This window comes from Eulemur rufifrons, chromosome 7 (genome assembly GCF_041146395.1).
Source record: "Eulemur rufifrons isolate Redbay chromosome 7, OSU_ERuf_1, whole genome shotgun sequence".
NCBI classification, from domain to species: Eukaryota; Metazoa; Chordata; class Mammalia; order Primates; family Lemuridae; genus Eulemur; species Eulemur rufifrons.
The window spans coordinates 252,021,402-252,045,481 of NC_090989.1; the positions used below are offsets into that span (position 1 = coordinate 252,021,402).

Consider the following 24,080-nt stretch of genomic DNA (forward strand, 5'->3'; position numbering starts at 1 on the left):
TTGGCTCCTGAGTTTATCCTCCTGGAAGAACATGGCACAATGGATTGAACCCCTGTATCAGTCTAGTCCTGTTGTAATGATAATCTACACACCCACTTTCTTCCAAAACCTGGGGATCCTTTAAAGCTCCATCATCAATCACCGTAACCATGTTCCATGCTCCTTCAAAATGCTGGCTCCAACCACCCCTACCCTGACCCCTTTGACTAGCGCCCCAGCTCTTACTCCACTCTACCCTATTGTCATGGCACACCGATAGTAACCCCAATCTCACGGGCTATGCAGTTTCTAAACACTTGTAGGTGCATGCTCCCCTTACCATAGGGAATTAATGATTGGAGAAGAGAGGGCAATCAAGTCCAGGGAGGTCACAGGGCAACCACAGAACACAGCTCATATACAATAGAACCCAAATCAGCAAGAAAATTGCACGCTAGGACTTGAAGTCCTTGGGCTCAAAATGACAGCTGGCCCTGACTGTAATCATTAGGCAGCTCTTGGTGGCATGCTGACTCAATTCACCTCTCACCCCCTACCCATACAGATACATTTGGCTGAGACAGGTCCAGTTTCTAGCATTTGGGATTAGGGAAGGAGTGAGTCTCAAGTACCCACCCTTGTCCTGAGAGGCCTGTCTAAACCATCCTCCAGACCTAACTCCACTCTGTCACCTAGAACAGGAACCTGGGCTTTGGAGCTCTGCTTTCAGGCAGTGGAAAGGACTAAAGCCACTGCTGCCTGAGTGAGGATTCCTATAATTCTTTCCTCATACCCAGACCTCAAGTTTATAAGGTAGATGATGTTGAGAGAGGGCATCTTAGACAACCAGCACTCAACCAGGCAGCCTTTCCACTCAAGTATAGGTAGTAGACAGACAACAGATAAATAGGAGATTTTACTCAACACAAGAAAAGGGGAAACCAGAAAAAATGTGCCACAAGCAAAGTCAATGACTTGGTGGCAGAGTGTTTCCTCCAGAACCAGAATGGTAGTAACTAGTCCAAATTTTGCAGGACTACCACCAGACTCATCAGTGCAGGAGTTATATAGGAATGGTCAGCTCCAGCCATACTCCCCAAGGATGGTAAAGCAGAAAGCCTTCCATGCAGAGAGAAGGCCCAGTTTAAAGTCTTGGAAATGTGGCAGCTACAGGTCACAAGGCTCCAGCACAGACGTCCGAAACTCTTCAAGGAAGGTTTCATGATCAGAGGGACGGATCCAGCTCAAACAGGTTTCTAGGTACAGGGGTAGAGACCTGGAGAGCAAGAAGAGTGATGGCTAAGAATGAAAGACTGGTGGAAGATATGGGCAACCATATCTTCCCTTCCATTTCTCACTACCCCCAACAGGTCCAAGGACTCCAAGACTCCAACTACCCTCAGCCCCATGGCAGTAGGCCTCAGCCTCACCATGTAGTATCTTTCTGTGGCAGCTTAGTTTGGGCCTCCAGCCTCCACCAGAGAGCAGTGGCTTCATCCCTCCGATCCAGCCTCCTCAGAGTCTGAAGCAGGTGAATGGAAGCATCTCGATTACCTATAGCCCCACCCCAGAGTACAGAGTCTTAGAATTTGACATAGTGTTAGGCAACCTTTTATAAAAAGGGAAACTGAGGCCTGGAGAGGGCAAGTATCTTGCCTACACTCACACATGGAAGCAGAGGTAGATCATTCACAACCTGTCCTATTCCAAGGTCCACTATCCGCCCAGTACAAAGGGCTAAACTGGCCCTGCTCCTACCTAACCCATTCAGCACAGTTGCGGTCTTTGTGTGTGAGGACATTCGGGAGACCAGGGAACTCTTGGGAGCCCTGCAAACACACTTGTATATGTTTGCATGTGCACACCTGGGTATATCCCTAGGTATATACAGCACAACCCCATTCACCCCTCCTGTCTGGGAACACCGCCCTTATACTTATGCCCAAGTACCCCCCTTTCCAGGCCTCACTATCCTTACACATCTGTGCATAGCCAGCATCATGCAAGTATACATACCTGGGCACATCTGCACGCTGAGGAGGAAGTCATGTAGGGCTTTGGTATCCTGGCCACAGGCTACCCATTCCAGTCCTCGGCTAATCAGGGCGGCTGCCTGAAGCTGCTGCAGTGCCACTTCTGACTTACACCCCTGTTCACAGTTGGAAGCTGCTCCTGGGGACCACTCTTAAAGTCAAGAAGTGCCTTCCCAGCTTCACAGTCACTAAACCCCAAATCCTCCTGTTTCTTCTTGTGCCTGGAATCCCCTTAAGTCCCCTCATGAGCTGGGACACACGGAAGGGGAACCCACTTCTACCACCACCACCTCAGGAGGTAAGCGGAAAATTGAGAGTCTAGATCACCTTGTTCTTTGTCCTCAGGTGTGCTCCGGAAAAGCAGCTCCAGGCACCTGAAGTAGGACATGGAATGGGGTGAAGAGGAATTAATCTTAGAAACTCTGGCATGAGTAGGTGAGAATGGACCTCACCAACTCAGGTCCCAGTCAGAAAATCATCCCTCCATACCTTCCCCAGGACCCTGATCTCACCAGCTAAATTCACTAACTGCTTCTTTTTGGGCTCCCAGCTGCACCCAGGCCTGGCCCTGAAGCAGGTGGGTAGCAGAGACCCAAAGTGGGCAGTGTGGCAGACCCTTGGTTTCTTTTCTGGCACCCTTCCACAGCTGGGACATCTTGGGTAGCAGAGATGATGTGCGACTGAGTAGCTCCTCACATACGGTCAAGGCATCCTGAGCTCGGCCTGCCTGGATCAGTGCTGCTGCTGCCTCCAAAAATACCTCAGGCATACAGGGCCCTGGGGGAGAGGGGGGTGGGGAGAACTGGGGTGGGAGGAGGAGGCAGTGTCTTGAAGAGGCATAAGCCACCATCCCAAACCTCTTCACCAGGCTCTGACCATGCAAAGACCTGGCCCCCCCAGATTAGACAGATACAACAATAGAAAAACAGAAAACAGCAGTCCTGCTCTACTGCAAAGAAGACCCAAACCCTTCCACCTCATTGCAGACAAGCTTAAAAACCCACCCCAATGCAGAGAAGCTTAAAGACACACCCACCCTTGGCTCCGAGCCATCCAGCAACAGGGCCAGCAGGTCCAAGTAATGCTCTGCAGCATCTTCTGCCCTGAGGAGTCATAGCTCATGAACGTCACCTTAGGCCCTAGCAGTGCCTTCCGAGGGTTCCAATGAGAAAGTTCTCTCTTAGCTAACACGGGGATGCTCATGGGCCCTGAGGCGTAGTAGGGAGGGTTGGGTCTTGAGGCTCCAACTCTGGTTCAGTATGAATCTACCCCAGTTACAGAATGGATTGTAGAGGAGACTTCAGAGTTTCAAAGATAGAAGAGGTTAGTATCCAGGTAAACAGTCCTTAGTTCAGGTTCAGCAATAAGGAGGCTGAGGAGTGGGGACCTATGTCCTACCACTGCCTTATTCATCCCCCAACTTATGGGAACAAAAGCAAAATCACACCCCAGGGGAAGCATCAGAAGTGGGAACAGGAGCTCAGGTGAGCAAGGTAAACCTCACCTCCCTGTCTGTAGGCATCGGCTTGCTAGCAGGTGCTTGGCCTGGCTCTGGGTGCTACAGTGAAGGGGCAAGGTTGGGTCAGGTCGTGGGAGCAGCAATTCTACCTCAATGAGAAGTTGAGGGGCTTCAGAACTGTGGGTGATACTCAAGGCCTAAAAGAGAAAGAAGAAAGTATATCTATAATCTGTGGGAACCACACTTCTTTATACGTGTATCTTGACTAGTCAAGTCACCCCAATACAAGCACCTCAGCAATCCTCTACCTCATATATTCGCCTGGCAGTTCCTTACCTCAACCAGCAGCTCCAGACTCTCCAGCTCTGCTGCTGTGTCTCCCAGTTGCTGATACAGCCTAGAGGCCTCAAGAAGTGGAGGACCTAAGGCTGATCCACCTTTCAGGGCTTCAACTAAGTACACCAGTGCTCTCTGTGGATTTCCCTAAAGGGGTGGGACGACATAGGCCTCAGCTACCCTTACAAAGCAAAGTGCTATCAACAATGCCCGTGGTTCCCCCAGCTGACCCTAAGACTGTCTTTACCATCTTACGGAGACAAGTCCCCAGTGCTGTGTACACCTGGACCAACACAGGCCGTGGACACAGACCTGAGGCTGCTTCATGCAGGCTGCTTAGTGCCTTGGGCAGGTTCCCTATGATCAGTTCCTGGAGACCTGAGGATCACACAATCAGGGTGTAAGCTTAAAGAGGCCCTTAGGGCAGGGGTCATGATGGGGAACAACAATCCAGAGAAGTTCCATGAAGTTGAATGGGACATGACAGAGAAGGTGTAAGTCCAGAGGACCCCTTAATGGGGGAAGGGATGAGTCAGGTTGCTAGCTGACCTTGGCGGTAGGTAAATGCTGTCAGAAGGACATCCCTCAATCCCCGGGCATCCTGCAGGGTCAATGGAGCATCTGATTCCTCAGCTGGGGGACTCCAGGTTTTTAGATGCAACAGCAGATCCTCAGAGGATCCACTCTGGGGAGAAAAGGACAACCAGAAGCTCCAAGCCCATAACCACTCCCTCTTCTCCTGTATCAGTCTATCCTGGCTGGACCTTGAGCTCAAGGGATCCCGTAGTCCTAAGAAATGGATATCTGGGGGGTAAGAATAAAGAGAGGAAGAAAAATCTGGGGCAGTGATGATCTATTCTAGTGTGCCTCCTCACTCAGGACAAGCCCATGAGAACACGGGGCAAGGACCATATTTGGGTTACCAATAAGACTAAGGCTGGGGCAGGGTAAGGAGGCTCACACCTGTAATCCTATCACTCTGGGAGGCTGAGGTGGGAGGATCACTTGAGGTCAGAAGTTTGAAACCAGCCTGAGCAACAGTGAGACTCAGTCTCTACCAAAAATAGAAAAAATTAGCCGGGTGTGGTGGTGAGCACCTGTTGTCCCAGCTACTCAGGAGACTGAGGCAGGAGGATCGCTTGAGCCCAGGAATTGGAGGTTGCAGTGACCTTATGATGATGCCACTGTACTCTACCCAAGGCTACAGAGCGAAACTCTGTCTCAAAAAATAAAAAACAAAAAACTAAAGCTGGAAGGTGACTTCAGCAAGATCATAAGAACTCTAACATTACCCAAATTCATTAAGCTGTTTTTAAAAACACTACAAAGAGACTCCTCCCAGTGAGGGACCAACCAGGGCAAGGTCACCCAAGAGTCCCTAAGAGAATCCAGGTTTTCTGACCACCAACCCAACAGCCTTTCCAGTGCATAATGACACTACTGCAGCTGTGAAGAAAAGAGGAGGGAGGAGGAAGGAAGGAAGGAGGAGACCTTCAGCTCCAGGTCATTTCTCCCATTACCTGGCTGCCATTCAGGGTCTGCAGCAGCAAGGCCAGGTCCCTAAGGTGGTCAGTGCTCAGCCAGAGGGCAGCCTGCAGGCCAGCAAGACGGTGCAGGACAGGAAGCAGATCCAGCAGAAGGGAGGAAGCATGGAGGACGGAGTCCCACAGCTCCATGAGCCCTCGTTCCAACCTGGGCCCCAGCTGCTCCTGGGTCTCCAGCACTGTAGAGTATGTACACACAGCTGAGGTGGGACCTCATCCTCCATCTCCCCACACTCTCTGGCTTTCCTCCTCTGCAGGAACCCAAAGGTCACAATCATAATACCTTAACCTGGTCTAAGGATTACAGGGAGGATCAGGGAATGGCATCTCTCTCCATGAAGGTGACAAATTTTGTTGCTCCTCCCATCCCTCTACAAGAGCTTAAACTCAGACTGATGCTAGCAGGGGATGGGAAACAATCTGTGGTCTTCACCTCTTTCTAGGCCCCATTGGATATCCTGAGCCTGGTCTTCAGTAAAACCCTGGGTCACGCTTGTCTTCAGGATAATGAAGTTGCAGGTGACAGTCAGCTCCAAGGGGAGAACAGCAACAGCTGCAGGGAGCCCTGGAGCAATAAATGCTGGTTTTATACACGGCTTCTCCATGGAAGATTCTCAAAATAAGACCCCAAGCCAGAGATCACCCCACTCCAAAATGGCCTCAATAAAGAACCTACCCTTTGGACAGAGAGTCTGGAAAGGGCAGAAAGTTCTCTAGATCAGACTGTCCTAGAAACTACTTCTTCAAATGCCACTGTGTGTGTGTTTGTGTGTAAGGAAGAGGGAGATTTGCCTGTACAAAGACAATTCCACACCAGTCCCCTCTGTGCCTTAGAAAACGACTCCCTGACCGCTGAGTAATCACCTAAATCCCAGGAATGCAAAAGAGGAACTGGGCTCTGGCTGTGGAGGAGGGGAATTGACCATCCTGGAGAGGCCTCTGCTTACCTTGCAGACTATGGAGGAGCTCCCTGAGCCCTTCCAGTGCATCTTGAGCCAACTGTTGTCGCCTCAAAGACAGACCGGAGTCCTGAGCCACCTGCCAAATGTGGAAGGGGGTGTCACTGAGGACCAGTCCTTCTTTCTCCCCTTGCAGCAGTGGCAAAGAATGCATTTTCCAGTCATTTCTCACTTTTTGGTCAAATTCAGCTCCCCCCTCCCGCATCAGCTGGGGTAAATCTGCAAAGCCGCTTTCTGGAATCCAGGGGCTGCAAAGTGAGGGTCCCAGCAGCCGTGTTACCTTGACCTGTCGAACGAGCTGGTCATTCTTTTCCCTCCACAGATCCAGGCAGCTGGAATCCGGAGGAATCTGGCGGGACATAGTGGCCGAGGCTTGGCCTGGAACCTGAAGGAGGCTTCTGAAGGGTGAGGCTCCACCGCCGAAACCCCCACCCTTTCAGGGAGGGCTTGTGCACTTCCGCACCCCACCGGGCTCCCCTGCTTCCCCTCTCTGGGTCCCAGCCAGGCCCGACCCACTCTTTCCAGGAGAAACGGGACGCTCTTTCCCCGCTGCCCGCCTCGGCTCCCAAGCTCGCCTCTGGTTGGCCGGGCCTGCCAAACTCTCGGCTGCGGTAGGTCCTCTTTCAAGAGTTAGTTCCCGCGGGAAACTCGGGGCAGAAACGAGCCCGGAACGACCAGAGAGGTAGGCTGAGGCGGGCTAGAGGCAGGGGCGTGTGTGGGTCGTGGTGTCGCACGGCTAGCAGAGACCACAGCCTTGAGAAGGGTTGGCGGGAGCCGGTCTTGGTACCAGAGTCCGTGGCTCTGCCTTTCCTCGTCTGTCCGGGTTTCTCGCTCCACGGAGGACCGGGCTGCGAGGTGCATGCTGGGAGTCGTAGTACCGGTGAGCACTACGCGCGGCGGAGAAAAGCACGGCGAGCAGAATGTGGCTCCAAAAGGCACTGCCTGGACACCAAGGCCCGTCCTTTCTCCGCTCTCTCTCAGCACCAGGGCGCTCACCACTGCCTGCTCAACCACGTGCAGTCAGACTGCTGGCAGCGCGGCTTTGTGCATGTGCAGCCTGCACTGCTCAGAGGTACTTGTCCAATCTTTTCAACAAGTGGAGTTAGGATAATTGGATATCTGCATACAAAAAGAAAGAAAGAAAAAAGAAAAGAACTCGACCCTACGCCCTACATACATAAAATCAACTCAAAATGGATCACAAGCTAATTATAAATGTCCAAAATACAAAACTTCTAAAAGAAAACGTACAAGAACATCTTTATGACTTTGGGTTAGCCACGAGTTCTTAGACACAACAATAAAAGCATGGGCAATAAAAATATAAGTTACACTTCGTTGAAATTAAAAACGCTGTACTACAAAGACATCATTATGAAAAGTCAGTAGTAGGATATTGGTACTTTCAGATGGGAGTCTGCCAACCTCCTCATTTGCTGGCAAATTAATAAACTCTTTGTCCTCAAAAAAAACAAAAAACAGGCCAGGTGCTGTGGCTTACACCTATAATCCTAGCACTCTGAGAGGCTGAGGCAGGAGGATCGCTTGAGGTCAGGAGTTCCAGACCACCCTGAGCAAGAGAGAGGCCCCTGTCTCTACTAAAAGAAAGAAAGAAAACTCAGGCTGTGCCTGTAATCTCAGCACTTTGGGAGGCTGAGGCAGGAGGATCTCTTGAGGCCAGGAGTTCAACACCAACCTGGGCAATATAGCAAGATCCTGTCTCTACAAAAAATACAAAAAAATAAGTGTGTGCCTGTAGTCCCAGCTATTTGGGAGGCTGAGACAGGAGGATCCCTTGAGCTCAGGAATTCGAGGTTACAATGAGCTATGGCTGGGCCACTGCACTCTAGCCTGGGTGACAGAGTGAGACCCTGTCTCCAAAAGAAAAAAAAAAATTAAAATACTTTAAAATGGTATATTTTATATTGTATGAATTTTACCTCAATTTATTTCTTCTCATTTATTTTCTTTTTTTGATTTATTTCTGTAGAACTCCTCCGTGGTCAATTTTATCTCAATTTTAAGAAAGAAAAAGAATGAAGTACAAATATATACTGCTAAATGGATGAACCTTGAAAACATTAAGTAAAAGATGCCAGTTATAAAAGACCAATTATATGATCCCATTTCTGTGAAATGTCCAGAATAGGCACACATAGAGACAGAAAGCAGATCAGTGGTAGCCAGAAGTTCCGGGGGCTGGAAGGTGATATCTAAAGGGTATAGTTTCTTTTGGGTTGATGAAAATGTTCTAAAATTGACTGTGCTGATATGGTGGTGGTACAACTCTGTAAGTATACAAAAACCATTAAATTGTACACTTGAAATGGGTTAATTTTATGGTAAATTGTATTTCAATAAAAGAATCAATGAATTAGTGTGAAATGGACTCTTAAGTAAAAAGCAGTGATAAGAATTTTTTTTTTTTAAATAGAGACAGGGTCTTGCTTTGTTGCCCAGGCTGAAGTGCAGTGGATATTCACAGGTGCAATTATAGTGCACTGCAGCCTCCAAATCCTGAGCTCAAGCAATGTTCCCTCCCACCTCAGCCTCTGGAGTACCTGAGACTACAGGCACAGGCCACAGTGCCCTGCTAGAAAGAATTTTTAACATTAGAAATCAATATGCTAGCACCTTTCTCCAAAAGAATCTTGTAGATATATCAGGAGAAAGGGAAATAGACAGTGGCTGGCAGATTGGCAGATTAGCAAATTATCCTTAGGCTCTAGGCAAGGGGGCCCCTGCAAAAGGAGGTGGGAGTACTTGGCTGAGGAGAGGAGGGACTGGGGTCTAAAATCCTTCCCATGGATGCTAGGGATGGAGAAAGGGTCTTTTTTTTCCTTCTTTCTTTCTTTTTTTCTTCACAAAGGCACTGTTTGCTCGCCAAACTATGCATACGAGTTGTGTCCACCAGACTAGAGGAGGGGCTTTTTTCTAATTCATCTTATAGGCTAGCTGGGACCTAACTTTTCCCCCTTGCATTATTAAACTTCTTTCCACAAGGGTTAACAATGACCTATTCGCTAATTGCCTGAAACAGTACACACTTTTCATCATCTTTCTATTTGACCTCTGTAACACCAGGGACCATTGGCCATTAATAATTTGAATGATTCCTTTGGCTACCTACCAGTGAATGCTTTTGACTTCACAACCACTGCTACGCAGCTTCTGTTTTCCAGCCAACTAAAGGTAGGTGCTATCCCATGGTTTTGTTTGTTTGTTTTGTTTTTCTTTTTCTTAGTCTTCAAAGAACAGAAAGATCCATGGGTTTGTTTTTCTTTTCCTTTTTTCAGACAGAGTCTTGCTCTGTTGCCCAGGCTAGAGTGCTGTGATGTCAGCCTAGCTCACAGCAACATCAAACTCTTGGGCTCAAGCGATCCTCCTGCCTCAGCCTCCCGAGTAGCTGGGACTACAGGCATGTGCCACCACATCCTGCTAATTGTTTCTATTTTCAATTGCCCGGCTAATTTATTTATTTATTTATTTATTTATTTATTTTAGTAGAGATGGGGGTCTCGCTCTTGCTTAGGCTGGTCTCAAACTCCTGACCTCAAATGATCCTCCTGCCTTGGCCTCCCAGAGTGCTAGGATTACAAGTGTGAGCCACCATGCCCAGCCTATCCCATGGTTTTTACATCTGTCCCATCTTTCAGTAGTCCTGGCTTCCCCTGTCCTGCTCAAACTTCAAATCCCAGTCATGACACCTCTCCAGGGACTCTTCCCAACTCTTTTGATGGACGTCTCCAGGAGGATCTCATGCTAACACTTCAAATATGACAGAGGAGTGGTGGGATGAACAGAGGGCACAGGAGACATACATGAGAAGCATTAGATCCATGCAGTTTTGGCTTCAAGTCAGGAATAATCAATGGGACCAGGTGGGATGCTGGGTATAAGATGGGCAGGTAGGTCTGATAAAAGGCAGCACAGGTTGAGGAAGGCTTTCACAGAAGTGAAGGACAAAGGGTGTTCTAGAGTGAGAGGACACAGTGGAGGAGAGGACACAGAATTACTTGGGGCTCCAGACAGTGAAAGTCTGTGTGCTCCGTGATGCCTGGGCTTTTCTTTTCTCTTACCAGCCAAAGCATACGAACTTAACAAAATGTGTTACATGGCAAAGGAAAATGGCAGGTGGGATAATAGGAATGATTCGGGAAGAGGTGGGAGCAGTGAATTCAGACAACTCCAATCACTTCCTAAAGGTTCTCAGGTGCAGCGAGGCTTGCCTAAGACGACTTATTCCATCTGTGCCTAGTAGGAGAGGAGAATGACCCTCCCCCAACCACTATAGGATGGTGGGGGCTCCCCCACATCTCAGACACACATATTTACATTATTATTTTATTCCATTTTGAGAAATCCCTCTAGTCCCTCAGATGCATCCAAATCAGGAGTTAGGGATCAGGCACCACTGTGATTCTGAGTTACAAAATAATGAAGTCCCAGAAGTCAGCAGCTTCTGGCTGCATGATGGTAAGAGGTATGGCTGAGCCTCTCTTACAGATAATCCAGCACCTGCACAGTCCAGCCTAAATTGTGCTTCAGCTCTCTCTGTAGCCAGGTGCCAGCAACCATATCCTAGGCTACCTTTGGGCCAGAACTAGCTGCCTAAACCAGGAGCTCACAGCACCATCCACTCGCATCACCAAAGCTATGCCCAGGAGAAGTCCCACGCTGCTTACAATGAAGCCCAAAGCCTCAAAAATGAACCTGCAAAGAAAAGTGGAGAATCTCAGGAAACAGAAGGTAGTCCTAGAACCTTTTCCCTACAGAAGCAAATCTTGGCCACCCTGGATGTTTAGGATGATCATACTCTGCTCCAAGCTTCTCCCTCCCCACCACATCTACTTCTCAAGCAAATGTACTCACTTGGGGGCAAACACCTTCCAGACCATGAGATGCCTGCGGAGGATGGAGGCTGCCAAGGCGCAGGCCAGAATCTAAAGAGGAGGAGGGGCTGGGTTACTTGTGAGGGAAGGAGGAAGCAGGGCAAAGGGAGAGTTGCTATAGGCCCCTATGAAAAATGGAAGGAGGAGGAAAGTAGTGCATGTCGGTGGAAAAAACCCTAGCTAGGTGTCAGGAGACCTAATTTTTGTCCTAGATCAACCACTGACTCACTATGTGACCTTGGGCAAGTCACTGTCTATCTGTGTTGCTAACACTCAGGCTCTGCTTCCCAGGGTGGAAGAAGATGTCAGCACCACATCTGCCTCTAGGGAAAAGGAAGAGGAAGATCTATGACCACAATTTGGGAAAAAATCTTGGTCATTACCTCAGCTTTTCCAGTCTGTCCACTGAGGCAGTGATCCCCAAATGCAAATAGCAGGGTACAGATCTAGGTTGTAGACAGGAAATAATCCAGGACTAGGATCCAGGACCAGCAGGTTCAAGTCTCAAAGCTGCCATATGAGACCACTGGGCTTGGGCAAACACTTCACTTATGCGTACCTCAGTCAAGGCTCTTTCCCAGGGTTTTTGAAAGTATGAAAGAATGTGACACACACATGAGAAGTGGTCATTAACTCTCTGATCTCTCTCCTACACCTACCTGAACGCCAAGGACAAAAAGGTACTTGAGGCCCAGCTGCAGCAGTGCTGCACTGAAGTGGTGAGGTGCATCCCGGAGCCGCATCTCCATCAGTGGCTCCTCCTCCTCAGGCCTGACTCTGGCTTCAGCTTCATTCCCTGGGGGCTTCCGCGTCTTCTGAAGCCCTTGACTCTCACACAGGAAGGGCCAGAGCAGGAGCAGTGGGCAACCTACTGCCTCGGGGAGGGCAGGGCTGGGATCAGTGGAGGACCCTGGAACCAGTCCACACTGGTCCCCAACCACCCTCGTTGGCTTGGGTTCCAATTAGCCTAAGCCAAGAGCTGCCAACAACCCAACAAAACCACATCTCTCCACTCAAATCCAGGGGTTTCCTTTCTTTCCACAAAGCCAGAATAAACAATGGAAGCAAGTGAGGGGTGAGGAGGTACCTGCAAAGAGGAGGTGGGAGGCAAAGGTGTTGGCTCCCACTAGCAAAGCAGGAAGCCAGGTAGAGGAGCCATGACCCTCTGGGAACCCCACAAAGGCTGCATGCCAATGGATGGCTGGAAAGACAGGCTGGTGGCCCGTGGCGTAGAAGGTCTGTGTGGCCATGAGGGCCCAAGCTAAGACTGCCTGCCATGGCACAGTGAAAGGACCTGGAGGAAAAGATATGCCCCTTTACAGTCACATCTCATTCCCCAATCCATAGCCTACTGCCCCAGGATCATATACTCCTACTACTTCAGTGCTAATTCTCACACACACTCACATGTCTATCACCCCAACCTCCTCACAGTCAATACTTACTCTAATTCTCTCTGGGGCACAAAGCCCCACCATGCTGATCTGAACCGCACTATGGTCAATCTCTTTCTCTCAAACACACATGGCTCAATATGCCATTATATATTCATAATTCACCACTTCCATCACTGGAAAATCAGGAAATATGCCAATGAGGATGCAGCATTTCCACAAGGAGTCTCAGAGGACTCCTTGTCTTCCCTCTCCATGAACCCTGAGAGCCAACAGGAGGGATCGATTAGCTTTGCTATGGCAGGTAAGAGAGAGGACATCAGGAAGACCTTCCCAACTGTGTGGGGCATGAGAACCTGGTGTCAAGGTGAGGAACATGTGGAGCAACATCTCCCTGAAAACAAAAGGGGCTGAACTCACATCACTACTGTCCTTAGATGAATCAGGGCTGAGATATATATTTACCAGGGGTGGTGATGGGTATCCCAGCAGCAAGCAGATGCAGGAGAAGGAAGCTCTGCAGAAACAGAAGCAGGAACACAAGGCTGATGCGCTCTGCATGCAACAGCAGAAGTGGGAAGGCCAACAGAGTGAGGGCTGTGACCATAGCAGCTGAGTAGACGCTCCCCAGCTGATAAGCAGCCACAGTCAGGGGACCCTGAGGTTTGGTCCTCTCCAGCCGGCCCCGGAACTCCTCCTGCATGTGTCGATAGATTTGAGGGACCACATAATCCAGGTCAGCCTGAGTAGTTGGGGGGCCTGAGAAGGGAGTGAGGATAGTCCTCATCCTTGGAGCACCTGTCCCAGCCTTCACCAGCACTGTCACAGGCTTCCAGAGTAGCAGCACAACCCCTGAAACAGCCAGTCCTGCTACAGCCCTAGGTAGTACAACTGATGCCCCAGCAACCAGGGCCCGGAGACGTGGGGGTGCTTCATCTGCCCCCGAAGCCAATGCCCAGTAGGCAGCAGTGCCCAGTGCCATTAGGGGCAGTCCCCAGCGCACAAAGAGCATGGGAGGCTCAGGGCTCTTGAGATTACCATAGCGCTGAAGCCACAGACGTACAGCAGCTAACAGGGCCACCAGTGCCCCTACACAAGCTCCATACCACAAATTCTTGGCTCGACCGCCCACCATGGATGCCAGAGGACTCAGCCAGGGAGAGGAGTGGCAAGCGGGTGTCTCTTCAGGGCAGCGATGAAAAAGCCCAGCTAGCCTTGTACATAAAAGCAACCCAACTCCAAGCCTCAGGGCATATGCCCCACCATGCCGTGGGAGGCCTGCTGAGGATGAAGAGCCAAGGCGAGGTACTGTGAGCAGCTTAGGTGGCAGAAGCTGGCCCTCCCAGTGAAGCTGGGCAACCAGGAGCAAGATGAATGAGCCCAAAAGGAAGGGGGTGGCCCTGGCCTCAGCTACAACAAAACTATCAGAGAAGAATGCTGCCAAGCGAAAGAGCAGGAGTAACAGGACAGACCCAGGGAAGGGAAGCAACATTGCCAGGGGCCTCTTGGACCCCCAGCCAGCCCAGGCTTTCCACAGAAAAGGGGGGAGTGAGCTCATTGCAGCCACAGCCCCTAGAAGCACTGGATCCAGCTTCAAGCCAATAGTTGCCAGGAGTCCAGCATACACTATGGCCCCAGCCAGGCCCCAGGCCACAGGTATCAGGAGTAGAGGGCGGAAGGGGAAACCTGGGGATGTTGTCCACTGGGATGCCAGCAAGCAGAGAAAGCAGGCAGCAGCCAAGAGAGCAGCGCCTCCCACCATGCGGACCAGAGAAAAACGAGCCCAAGACTCAATGCACATGGCCCGAGCTCCCCGCAGGAACTGTTGTAGCTCAGCAATCACAGTCCACAGTGTCGCCTCAGCCCCCTGGGGACTCTGCAGAAACCACTGGTAGTCAGCAGAGGCCTTGGAGAAGAGGTTCTGCAGCTGATGAAGCTCCTTAGCTTGAAGGTCCTGAGTAGCAGCTGAATAGGTGTGAAGAAATCGGGACACCTGGCAAAGAAAAGGCCAGAAGTCAAGGGGAACAGGTCAGAGATATAAATTGGGGCAGAGTCAAGGATAGCTATTACAAAAGGGGGTACCTGGAAATCAGTGACCCAAACTCTGCAGGATGGAGGAATGGGAGGATGATGGAAGGAGGACATAGCTATGGAAGGTGGGATTAAGACTAAACAAAGGAAAATGGAATGGGTCATTATGCTTCTCTCGTGCCCACCCTAGCTCTGTCACCTGGAAGCCCAGCCCCCTTACCTACCTGCTGGGCATTGAGATGAAGAGCAGTGGCCTGGGCTAGAGCAGAGGAGTGGGGCTGGGAGTCCTCACCCCCTGAGAACAGCTCAGCCATCACCTCCCCAATGTTCCCAAATGGGATGGGTAGACCCAGCAACAGGGCCAGCGTGGGCACGAGGCTGACTTGTGGAATCACCTCTGGCTCCTAGAGGGAAAGGACAGGGATCAATGAGTTCATCACAAAGTTGAAGTCAGTGTTTGGGATGGAAGACATAGGTACCTAGGTAGGAAATGAGGGTGAGGGATACCCATGATCATGGATTTGGAGGCCTAAAATGAGGGGTCCATGAGGATGATATGATCTTGACATGGGCTAAATACTGGGAGACCAGATGCGGCACACCCCAGGCCTCACCTCTGGTGGGGCGCTGGGGAAGAGGGCTGTGGGGCTGTACAGAAACAGTGCAGCTGAGACCTCCAGCTCACTGTCCCCTCCATGGTCCCCATTCATGGTCATCCCGTGGTCCCCAGCTACCACCAGCAGTGTGTCATTCTCCAGGCGCTCCACAAGTCCCCTGGGGGCCAAGAAATGTGTCAGAGGGTAGGGATGGATAAAAATTTTTCTCAGGGTCCCATTCACCCCACCTAGGACTTACATTAGTAGGGCCTAGACCTTTGGCAAAGAGATACCTCTTTGGCCATGACCCTGATGCCCAAAGCCACACAATGAGTTATTCTACATGGATGAGGCTCCAAGCATCAGAAAAGGCCTGGAAAAGACAAAATTCAGCCAGGAAAGAGGCTTAAAGATAAGGACTTCTCCTGGGACCACATATCCTGAGGTTCTCAGATACAAACCCACTCCTGCAGCCAATACCCCATACTCACTGGATCACCTGGTCCATCTGGCTAAGTTTCTTGGCCATTTCAGGGTGGTGAGGGCCATGCTTATGGCCACAATGATCCACACCCAGGAAGTGAGCAATCAGCACATCCCATTCACCACTGTCCACTGTGAAAGGGAGAACACTGAGCACAGGGGACTAAGGCTCACTCCTCAACCCCAGCCAGGCTTTGATACTCCTCTATGTTCAGGGATACAAGCCCAGGCCATTACACCCATGGGAGGCTCAGAGTTTGTGGACTAAAGCAGCCCTCCCCAGCTCCCAGTCTTAGTCAGGGACTTGGTGCTCTGATCCCATGCTCACTGGTGGGGTAGAGGTGTTCCAGGATCCCATTGTCCACTGTGTGTAGGTCTCTGACATTGAAGGATGGGAAGAAGAAAGCTTGGGAGAAAGCTCCAGGGAAAAGGTCTTTCCAGGTATCATCTCCCATGAAGACTACACGCCTTCCTGCAGGAACATGACAGGGAGTCAGAACCTGAGCAAGAGTCAGGGCAGGGAAAAAGTAGAGGAGGCCCTTTAAAGACCCATCAGAAATCCCAAACATGCACCCTAAGGCACAGCAATTCCTTTCAGCAACTCCTTATCCTTCAGGGCCTAACATTTCCCAACAGGAAGATACTCCTAATAACCATACTCCACCCAGACCTCTCACTTCTGCTTCCTACAAAATGCTCTGCTAATTCTCAGTCTCTATTTTGCTTTTTCCTAGTCAATGAGTGAACTGGGTCTGGATCTCTCCCCTCTCTTCTCCACACTTACAAGGTGAGACCGGTAACTTCCCCTCTTCATCCCTCCCCTGCCCCTTTACTGAGGCTCTCCAAGAGTAAAACCAACACTCCATGCAGATTAGAAGCTTCACAAGCCTGGATCCCCTTTCCTTTGTCCCCCAAACTGAGCTCCCTACATGCATGGCCCTTGTCTCTTTCTCTGTCCCTGTCCCCCCCCCACCCCCCCCCGCCCCCCCACCCCCCCCGCCCCCACATCTTAGTCAAGCATGCAGCTGGGCAACCAAAATTCTAGCTCTCTGACTTCTAAAAAAGAAATCTGCCAAGGTACTCCTGGCCTTTAAAGGGGCCCAGACTGACCTGCACTGGTGAGCTGCTTAATGAGATTGTCTTCCACTATGGCGTGGCTGGCAAAGTTACTACCAGCATCGATAAAAGTAGGCAGTGAGCCAGTGGTGAGGGCCTTGAGGCGCTGCATGGTGGTGGTAGGGGGATCAACCTGAGATCGGTAGAGCCTGGCATGGTGGGGCTGAGTCTCCAGGATCCTCTGCAGGGAGCCTAGTTTGCCCAGGAAGGGTAGGGAAACAGGAGGCTCTCCAGGCATGTGGGAGCGCTGGGGCTGGGCAAAGTCAAATCGCAAAGCATCTATCAGCACCAACACAACCCGGGAGAATCGGGAAGCCATCCAACAGGCCCTGGGTTCCCCTTGGCTCCCCCATGGCAGGGACCCAGGGCCTGGGGGCTCTTGGCAGGTGCTGTGGTTGGTGAGCTCCAAACGGGTGAGCAGGAAGCCACTGGTGAAGAGGGCAATGCCAGCATAGAAGAGGAAGCAGACCCAGGCCAGGAAGAGCAGCACTGAGATCTTCTGCATCCTGGTAGGGGCGAGGGGAGGAAATACATCACGATGGGGACAAAGAAACAGTGGATATTCTGGTCCCTGACTACAAAGCCCAGGTAGAATCTTCCTCTTAGAAGCCTTCCTGGACTTAAAGAGTCCCCAAACCAACCCGTCGCAATGGTTCTGAAGGTGAGGTCCCAGACTCTGGGCATCAATCAACCTGGAGCTGATGTTAAAAATGCTATTTCCATGCCCCACCCCAGACCTATTGAATCAGGACCTTTGTAGGTAGAGAGAGGACAGGAACGTTCATAAATATACCAGGAAATCCTACTGCTGAAAAATGACAGTCACAAGGGAAACTTTATTCTAAGTGGTAGACTGCTCTCTGACCGGCCGTGATCTCAACGCCCTTAGGTGACAAGGGTTCGAAGCCGCAGGGGAATTCTGGACCGGCCAATGGCGCCGCCTGGCGGGGACCAAGGGGACGAAGGGGAGGAGTCATGCTCCGCTTCCGGGCAGCCAGGTTCGCCTGGAAACCTGAGGCACGACCTCCGGAGCGCAGCGGAGCAGGTTGGCTGTTGGGGAGCCGGTTGGGCCTCGCTGGGACCCGGGCATCCGAGTGTCTCTGCCTCCTCCAACGGCTACGCGGCCTCCGCCTGGGAACCCTAGCCCCAGTACTGGGCACCTCTGAGTGGGAGCTTGGAGAGAAGAATCCCTTATTTTGGGGTGAGGAGAGTGTGGGGGATTCTTGGGACACCCTGGCTCACCTGGAACGGCGCCCGGAAGTGCGGCAGCGGCGCCCGTGGCCTGGCACCACAGAGATGAGCGCGCCAGACCGAGCGGCCCGCTGGGGCCCTATCGCCATCTGCCGGCTCCTCGGTGGAAGTTCGTCAAGAAGCGTAGGGCTGGCTAGAGTTGGACGGGAGATTTAGTGATTTAGGAGAATTGGGGGCAAGAGACCAAGCTAGAGCTCAGGGAACCACTGTCCATTCATGGTTAAGCACAGCCTCTGGAGTCAAACTTGACTTGAATCCTAGCTTTGCCACTCATTGTCATTATTGGGCATTACCTCATCTGTAAAATGGGGATAAATAATACCTTCTATTAAGACCTCCAACTGAATCTTACAACTCAATAATAAAAAAATCAAATAATTCAGTTAAAAAATGGCCAACAGATATGACTAGGCATTTCTCCAAAAAAGACATACAAATAATCAATAAACACATGGAAAGATACTCAACATCATTAACCATCCGGGAAATGCTGGAGACAACACTTCAAACCCACTAAGACTGCTATAATAAAAAAGACAGATAATAACAAGTGTTGGCAAACTGTGAAGAAAGGAATACACTGCTGGTGGGATTGTAAAATGGTGCAGCAGTTTTGAAAAACAGATCCTCAAAAGGTTAAACATTGTATGAGCCAGCAATTTCACTCCTTAGGTATATACCTAAGAGAAATGAAAACATATGTACAAACAAAACCTTGTACATGAATGTTCATAGTATCATTATCCATAAGGTGGGAACCCAAATCCCCACCACTGATGAATGGATGAAGAAAATATGATGTATCTATACAGTGGAATATTGTGGAGGAAAGGTGGGGCGTGATGAAAATGTTCTAAAATTATGGTTGCACAATTCTGAATACACTAAAAAATTACTGAATTTATATTTTAAATGGGTGAATTTTGTGGTATGTGAATTATGTCTTAATAAAGCTATTATTAAAAACAAAACAATCTTATTCTCAGAGTAAAAGCCTAAGCTCTTGTAGTGGCTCTATATAGCCCTATATACTAGCTTGCCTCTTTCCCCTCTGATTCTTCTAGCTGCCTGCCACTTCTTTGCTTCTTTAACTCTGTTCCATCCACAACAGCTCCTTTGCTCTTCCTAGTTCTAAGCCAGGCATGCTCTGCCTCAGGGCCTTTGCATTTGCAATCTTCTCTGTCAGTTTCACTCCTAGGTACCCAAATGGGTGCTCCCCTCACCTCCTTCATATCTAAGCTCAAATATAACATCAGTGAGGCTTCCTGGAATGCTCTACTTAATAATAAAGCTCCTCCCCCAAAGTCCCCATCTCACTTCCTTTCTTTAATTTCCTCCTTAGCACAACTCATCAACATCTGAATATCTACACATCTTACTTATGGTTTGTCCCCTCCAAATAGTACATCAACTCGAGGACAGTGTATTTTGTTTTCTTCATTACTGTATCATCAATGCCTGGCATATATTTGGGATTCAATATTTATCAAATGGATAAAGGAATAAATTCTAATTCAAAAGTATGTAGAATCATTCCCCCACCTTCATCCCCATAGCCCCTTACCTCAGTTAAGGCCTCATCACCCTCCCTAGGATCACTGAGGATCCTCCCTAAGATCCTCCCGAGGATCTTACTGTCCTCGCAGCCTCCCATCTCTCCTTCATATCCCTTCTCAATATTACAGCAGGTCAGCTCTATCTAAAACATTAATGCGATTACTTCAATCTTAAAAATCTCCATGGGAAGAAAAAAAACCCTCATGGTTTCCTTGCTACCCTAGGGATAACGTCCAACTCCTTCAGCTGGACTCTTGCTCCCTGTGATTTGGCCCTTGTCATACAGTCACATCCCTCAATACCCTTCCCTTTAGAGGCAGCAAACAACTCTTTGAATGTTCCAGTTTCTCTCAAGCAATGAGCCCTTGCATATTCTACTCCAGGCCCTAACTTGGTGAAAACCTGCTAATTTTTTCAGCCTGAGTTCAAAGGCAGAGTGAGCAACCCAGCTGCCCACAAGCTGACATGCTCCTCCCCACAGGATCCTTCAGCCAGAACTTTCCTCCACCATAGCATCTATTACTTTCGATCACTGCCCGCTCCCTTGTCTGTCTTCCCTACCTGACCTTGTTTTCTGTGAAAGCAGGGACCACTGAGTCTCAGTTGTTTTTGTAACCTGTGTCTAGCATGGAGCTTGGCATATAGTAGACATCATTAAATATTTTTGGATGAATGAATGAAGCATGTCCTTGGTCCCTAAAGACCCTTTAAGCATTCAGCAGTACTACCCTGTCAGGGTGGTCCTCTTTGGCATGAAAAATCCCCCCCAAACCCTGCTTTGAACACACAACCCCACACTTAGTAAGAGGGACTACACTCCCCAGCTAGCAGTTCAGCAGACATGTGGTTTAATCCTTCCACCCTATCCCACTGCTTCTCTTGAAGACAGAAAGGATAGTTTCTCTTTACATAAAGTTCAGTCTTTCTCATGGAGGCATCAGCTTCCAAGACCTGACAGGACTGGAGATGGGAGTGAACAGCCAAAGAAAACGCTGGTGACTTTCCCAACTGCATTCCCCAATCAAAGAGGATAGTTTCTGGTTTGTCACTGGTATGTTTATTACATAATTAAAGTTCAAATAAAAAAATAAAAACCAAAATCTTGGCAGGGAGGCTAGAGCCAGAATCTGGGAGTGCTGCTTCCTTGTCCCCAGACTCCCTGGCTAAGCCCAGCTGCACTAACTCAGCTTGACTCGATCAAGTTCTTCATCAAGACTTGCATCTGTGCCCTGGTCATCTCTGCTGCTCCCACTGGAGACCGAGTCCTGGGCCCCAGGCATTGGGGCTTTGGTGAGGGCCCCATATACACCCATGGCCTGAGGAGAGGGACAGAGAGAAAACCATGAGCACATCTGGCAGAAGGGGCCACCCAAGCTACCAATGGCTATAAGGAAAAAGGTGGCACTGGGGCCAGGAGTTTGGTTTTTCTTTCTTCCCTCTCTTAAGCCTGTCTTAAGAATGTATCTCAAGATTTCCTCATCTTCAGGGGTGAATGAGGATGTCTCATTCTTAGAGATTCTGTCTCTAAGGGAATGAAGGGAGATCTAAAGCCATTCTCTAAGGGAATGAAGGGAGGTCTACACTGAAGACACCTATGATATTAAGTGGCAATGATAGCGGTGGGGGCTTAGTCCCTGGCACTGGCGCTTTGTGCTGGGTCCTCAGAGAGCTCTAACCTGAGCCACCATACTGGTGACATCACCGGGATTGGAGGGCAGTAGGATGGTGTTGGAGTCCTTGGCCAGTTTGGAGAATGCGCTGACATACTGCTCCGCCACCGTCAGTGAAGCTGCTGCATCTCCATTCTGTGGCCATGAGGGGATAAAATCAGAGATCATAGACTTGGAGAACAAAGGGTAGGGGAGTGGAGAAGGGAGAACAGGTTTCTAGAAAGAGGGTATATAAGGGATCATGTAATCCAATTCAATAGGGCCCACACAGGCAGGAACTCCCCTCACGGAGAGATGAAAGAACCCCTTCCATTGTCAATTCCTGTCCTCCGTTCCCACCCAGGGGCCTCTCACATGTTGTGTCAAAGCTGCAGCCAGGATGCGAATAGCTTCAGCCTTGGCCTTGGCCTTGGCCAGAACTGCACTGGCCTCTCCTGGAAGAACAGAGAAGACACAGCTTGAGAATGAAGTCAGAGTACCCCAAAGCTCCCATCCCAGTACCGGCCTTCACAGACCCATGCCCTATTCTCCCCTCTGCCTCTGCCCTCTGCTGACCTGCTGCCTGATTTATTTGTTCAGCCTTTTCTGCTTCGGAGGCCAGGATCTGGGCCTGTTTCTTTCCCTCTGCCACATTGATGGCCGACTCTCGGGTCCCCTCAGACTCTAGAACTGTGGCTCGTTTCCGCCGCTCTGCCTCCACCTGGAAGCCCCCATCAATAAGAAACCAGGGGAAACTCTTACACAGACCTGCAACTACACCCATCATAATAGAAAGGGAGTCCAGGTCCCCTTGGCACTGGAGCATCTTGAGGTCCTTTTCTGACCCCTCCCTAGCCCCCACCTGCATCTGCATGGACTCTTTCACTCGGGGTGGCACATGAATATCCTTGATCTCATAACGAAGGCAGCGGATGCCCCAGCAGTCAGCAGCCTGGTTGATGGCATCCACAATGCTGGCATTCAGGGACTCCCGCTCCTGGAGGAAGAAGACACGTGTAAGCTCCACCACCTCAACCCATCTATCAAGGGCCTAAGCTGAGAAGGGCCTGGGAGTGATCTTGACCCCCAGAAAGGACCGAGTGCTGGGCATATGCCTCCAAACCCTAACTCTGGCTCAGACCCACTTACCCGGAAGACTCTGTCCAGAGAGAGTTTGCCGAGCTCTGATCTCATGGTCGTCTGAGCCAACTGGGTGACAGCATACTCAGGGTCTTCCACTCCATAGCTTGCCTGAAAGGGACATAGATAGTGTAAGAAGATTGGGTGCAGGATTTTAATGTGAGGTGAGCAACTCAGAAGGCTGGATAAAGCAGGGGGCAGGTACCTTGTAAGGGTCCATGATGCGGAGGTAAAGGACTCCATCAATTTGCAGAGTTACATTGTCTTCAGGAGCAGGAGAAAAAAGAAGGAAGGTCAAGCCTCTAGGTCCAAAATGGCTCTTTCTCCTAAGATCTGGATCTACAGCAACCATATCCTAACAGTCTCAGAGCACCCCTGTCATCCCGCACCCCTCACCAAGAGTCACAGCCGACTGCTCAGGCACGTTGATGACAATTTCCTTGAGACTCTGCACATATCGGATCCGGTCTAACACAGGGATGAGGATGTTCAAGCCCTGGGAAGAGGAGTCATGGGTTCTCAGAAGGATGGGGACTATGGGATTGGGATCTAAGCTAGTCCTGGAACAGGCAGAGTGTAAACACATGGAACATGCCCAGAAAAGCAGCAGCCTCTGCCAAGAAAGATGTCCTCAGAAGCCTGGGGTGTCACTGGCAGGGAAATCTACGAGAATAGGAATGCAAAACTAAGTCTCTGAATGGAAGGGAGAGTCATGAGAATGGGAGCCAGAAGAATAGCCATCTCTAGGTAAGCAGGTAGGGCTGAGAGGGTAGATGGGGGAGATCCCCAAGAATGGGGCCGGTGGGATGCTAGGGCAATACGAAAAGGTGGTAACATGGGGATGATGGTCAGCAGCTTGGGCCCTGCCAGGTCTGGTCTAGGAAGTCCGGAGCTAAAGGTGCAGGCAGGCCCCAAGGTGGTCCCAAACCCCACCCCTATGTCGTGAGGGATCCAGGCATCTGGGTGGCCCAGGAGGGGCAGAAAAGATTCTCACAGGCTCCAGGATCCGGTGGAATCGGCCCATTCGCTCCACTACCCAGGCTTCCTGCTGTGGCACAAAGAGTACCACGGTGTTTCGAGGCAATCCAGAGGAGGCGCGGCGCGGTGTGCGGCCAGAAGCCTGCACAGAGCCCTGAACGAAAGACGAAGGTGAGCAAAGACCCCAGTAAGCCTGGCACCCCGCCCCTCTGTACTGGAGGTATCTCCCTAAGCCACGACTCTCCAGGGTCCTTGGAGAGGGACTCACGTGGGGACCATGACCTCTGACCCCAGTCCTCTTCCAAAGTTGGAATCCCGCCCCTTCCCAACTGAGGGACCAGCTGATCTCCGTCCCGACCCTTTGGAGAAGGTTGCCTCGCTCTCACCCTGAGCAAAAGGGCCCCAGTGCCCCGCGCAGCGCGCGCCAGCATTTCCCACGGCCGCAGCGACCTCCGGAACCAACGAGACACGGGGCAGAGCGGTCGCTCCAAAAGCCGACACGAGCCTTTCCTCCTGCAGGTCCACTCCCCCGGATGTACTTCCGGCCGTCCCTTCCCCCATTCACACTCACCCAATCAGCGTTACTTGGCAGAGCGTGTATCAAGTTGTTCCCCGGGAAACGCAGACCTTCAGGAGAGGGCCCAAGGCTGGTCCTTATTCTGATTCTTGCTTTTCAAGCCCAA

General features: G+C 50.5%; 3 protein-coding genes across 7 annotated transcripts; all 3 read right to left on the minus strand.

The window, feature by feature from the left end:
• Nucleotides 1-882: 882 nt before the first annotated feature.
• On the minus strand, nt 883-7,187 carry FANCG (FA complementation group G). The gene is made up of 14 exons (XM_069474396.1): nt 6,591-7,187; nt 6,299-6,389; nt 5,785-5,916; nt 5,328-5,530; nt 4,357-4,492; nt 4,055-4,185; nt 3,808-3,954; nt 3,517-3,668; nt 3,049-3,115; nt 2,525-2,814; nt 2,340-2,386; nt 1,996-2,151; nt 1,410-1,533; nt 883-1,255 (listed from the first exon to the last, which is right to left on the minus strand). The coding sequence occupies exons 1-14, from the start codon at nt 6,669-6,671 to the stop codon at nt 1,147-1,149; spliced, it is 1,866 nt and encodes a 621-aa protein (XP_069330497.1). The 5' UTR covers nt 6,672-7,187; the 3' UTR covers nt 883-1,146.
• A 3,489-nt stretch (nt 7,188-10,676) lies between these two features.
• On the minus strand, nt 10,677-18,087 carry PIGO (phosphatidylinositol glycan anchor biosynthesis class O). Of its 2 annotated transcripts, XM_069474398.1 has the most exons (12): nt 18,065-18,087; nt 16,817-17,328; nt 16,035-16,178; nt 15,715-15,838; nt 15,242-15,401; nt 14,852-15,031; nt 14,365-14,589; nt 13,062-13,113; nt 12,290-12,496; nt 11,862-12,073; nt 11,183-11,253; nt 10,677-11,023 (listed from the first exon to the last, which is right to left on the minus strand). In XM_069474398.1, the coding sequence occupies exons 2-12, from the start codon at nt 17,325-17,327 to the stop codon at nt 10,897-10,899; spliced, it is 2,013 nt and encodes a 670-aa protein (XP_069330499.1). In that variant the 5' UTR covers nt 17,328; nt 18,065-18,087; the 3' UTR covers nt 10,677-10,896. The 2 variants fall into 2 exon arrangements, with proteins under 2 accessions (XP_069330499.1, XP_069330498.1); XM_069474397.1 differs by having other exon boundaries at nt 13,062-14,589.
• A 2,439-nt stretch (nt 18,088-20,526) lies between these two features.
• STOML2 (stomatin like 2) lies at nt 20,527-23,931 on the minus strand. Of its 4 annotated transcripts, none has more exons than XM_069474402.1 (10): nt 23,897-23,931; nt 23,414-23,551; nt 22,816-22,915; nt 22,625-22,683; nt 22,429-22,530; nt 22,142-22,276; nt 21,856-22,000; nt 21,655-21,734; nt 21,307-21,435; nt 20,527-20,946 (listed from the first exon to the last, which is right to left on the minus strand). In XM_069474402.1, exons 2-10 carry the CDS (start codon nt 23,441-23,443, stop codon nt 20,809-20,811), a joined length of 918 nt encoding a protein of 305 aa, XP_069330503.1. In that variant the 5' UTR covers nt 23,444-23,551; nt 23,897-23,931; the 3' UTR covers nt 20,527-20,808. The 4 variants fall into 4 exon arrangements, with proteins under 4 accessions (XP_069330503.1, XP_069330500.1, XP_069330502.1 ...); XM_069474399.1 differs by having other exon boundaries at nt 20,529-20,946; nt 23,784-23,902; XM_069474401.1 differs by lacking the exon at nt 23,414-23,551 and having other exon boundaries at nt 20,529-20,946; nt 23,784-23,902.
• Between the last annotated feature and the right edge of the window lie 149 nt (nt 23,932-24,080).

Coding starts and splice junctions, on each gene's coding strand:
- FANCG (XM_069474396.1), bottom strand. CDS start 6,671: ATGTCCCGCCAGATTCCTCCGGATTCCAGCTGCCTGGATCTGTGGAGG. Junction 3,116..3,516: donor CGATGCCTACAGACAGGGAG/GTGAGGTTTACC, acceptor ATGACTCCTCAG/GGCAGAAGATGCTGCAGAGC. Junction 1,534..1,995: donor CAGCGTGCAGATGTGCCCAG/GTATGTATACTT, acceptor GTGGGGCTATAG/GTAATCGAGATGCTTCCATT.
- PIGO (XM_069474397.1), bottom strand. CDS start 17,327: ATGCAGAAGATCTCAGTGCTGCTCTTCCTGGCCTGGGTCTGCTTCCTC. Junction 15,839..16,034: donor GGAACACCTCTACCCCACCA/GTGAGCATGGGA, acceptor TCCCTTTCACAG/TGGACAGTGGTGAATGGGAT. Junction 11,254..11,861: donor TTTTTGTCCTTGGCGTTCAG/GTAGGTGTAGGA, acceptor CCTCCTCTTTAG/ATTCTGGCCTGCGCCTTGGC.
- STOML2 (XM_069474399.1), bottom strand. CDS start 23,828: ATGCTGGCGCGCGCTGCGCGGGGCACTGGGGCCCTTTTGCTCAGG. Junction 23,552..23,783: donor CTGGGGCCCTTTTGCTCAGG/GTGAGAGCGAGG, acceptor TCTTTCGTTCAG/GGCTCTGTGCAGGCTTCTGG. Junction 21,735..21,855: donor ACAAATAAATCAGGCAGCAG/GTCAGCAGAGGG, acceptor CTGTTCTTCCAG/GAGAGGCCAGTGCAGTTCTG.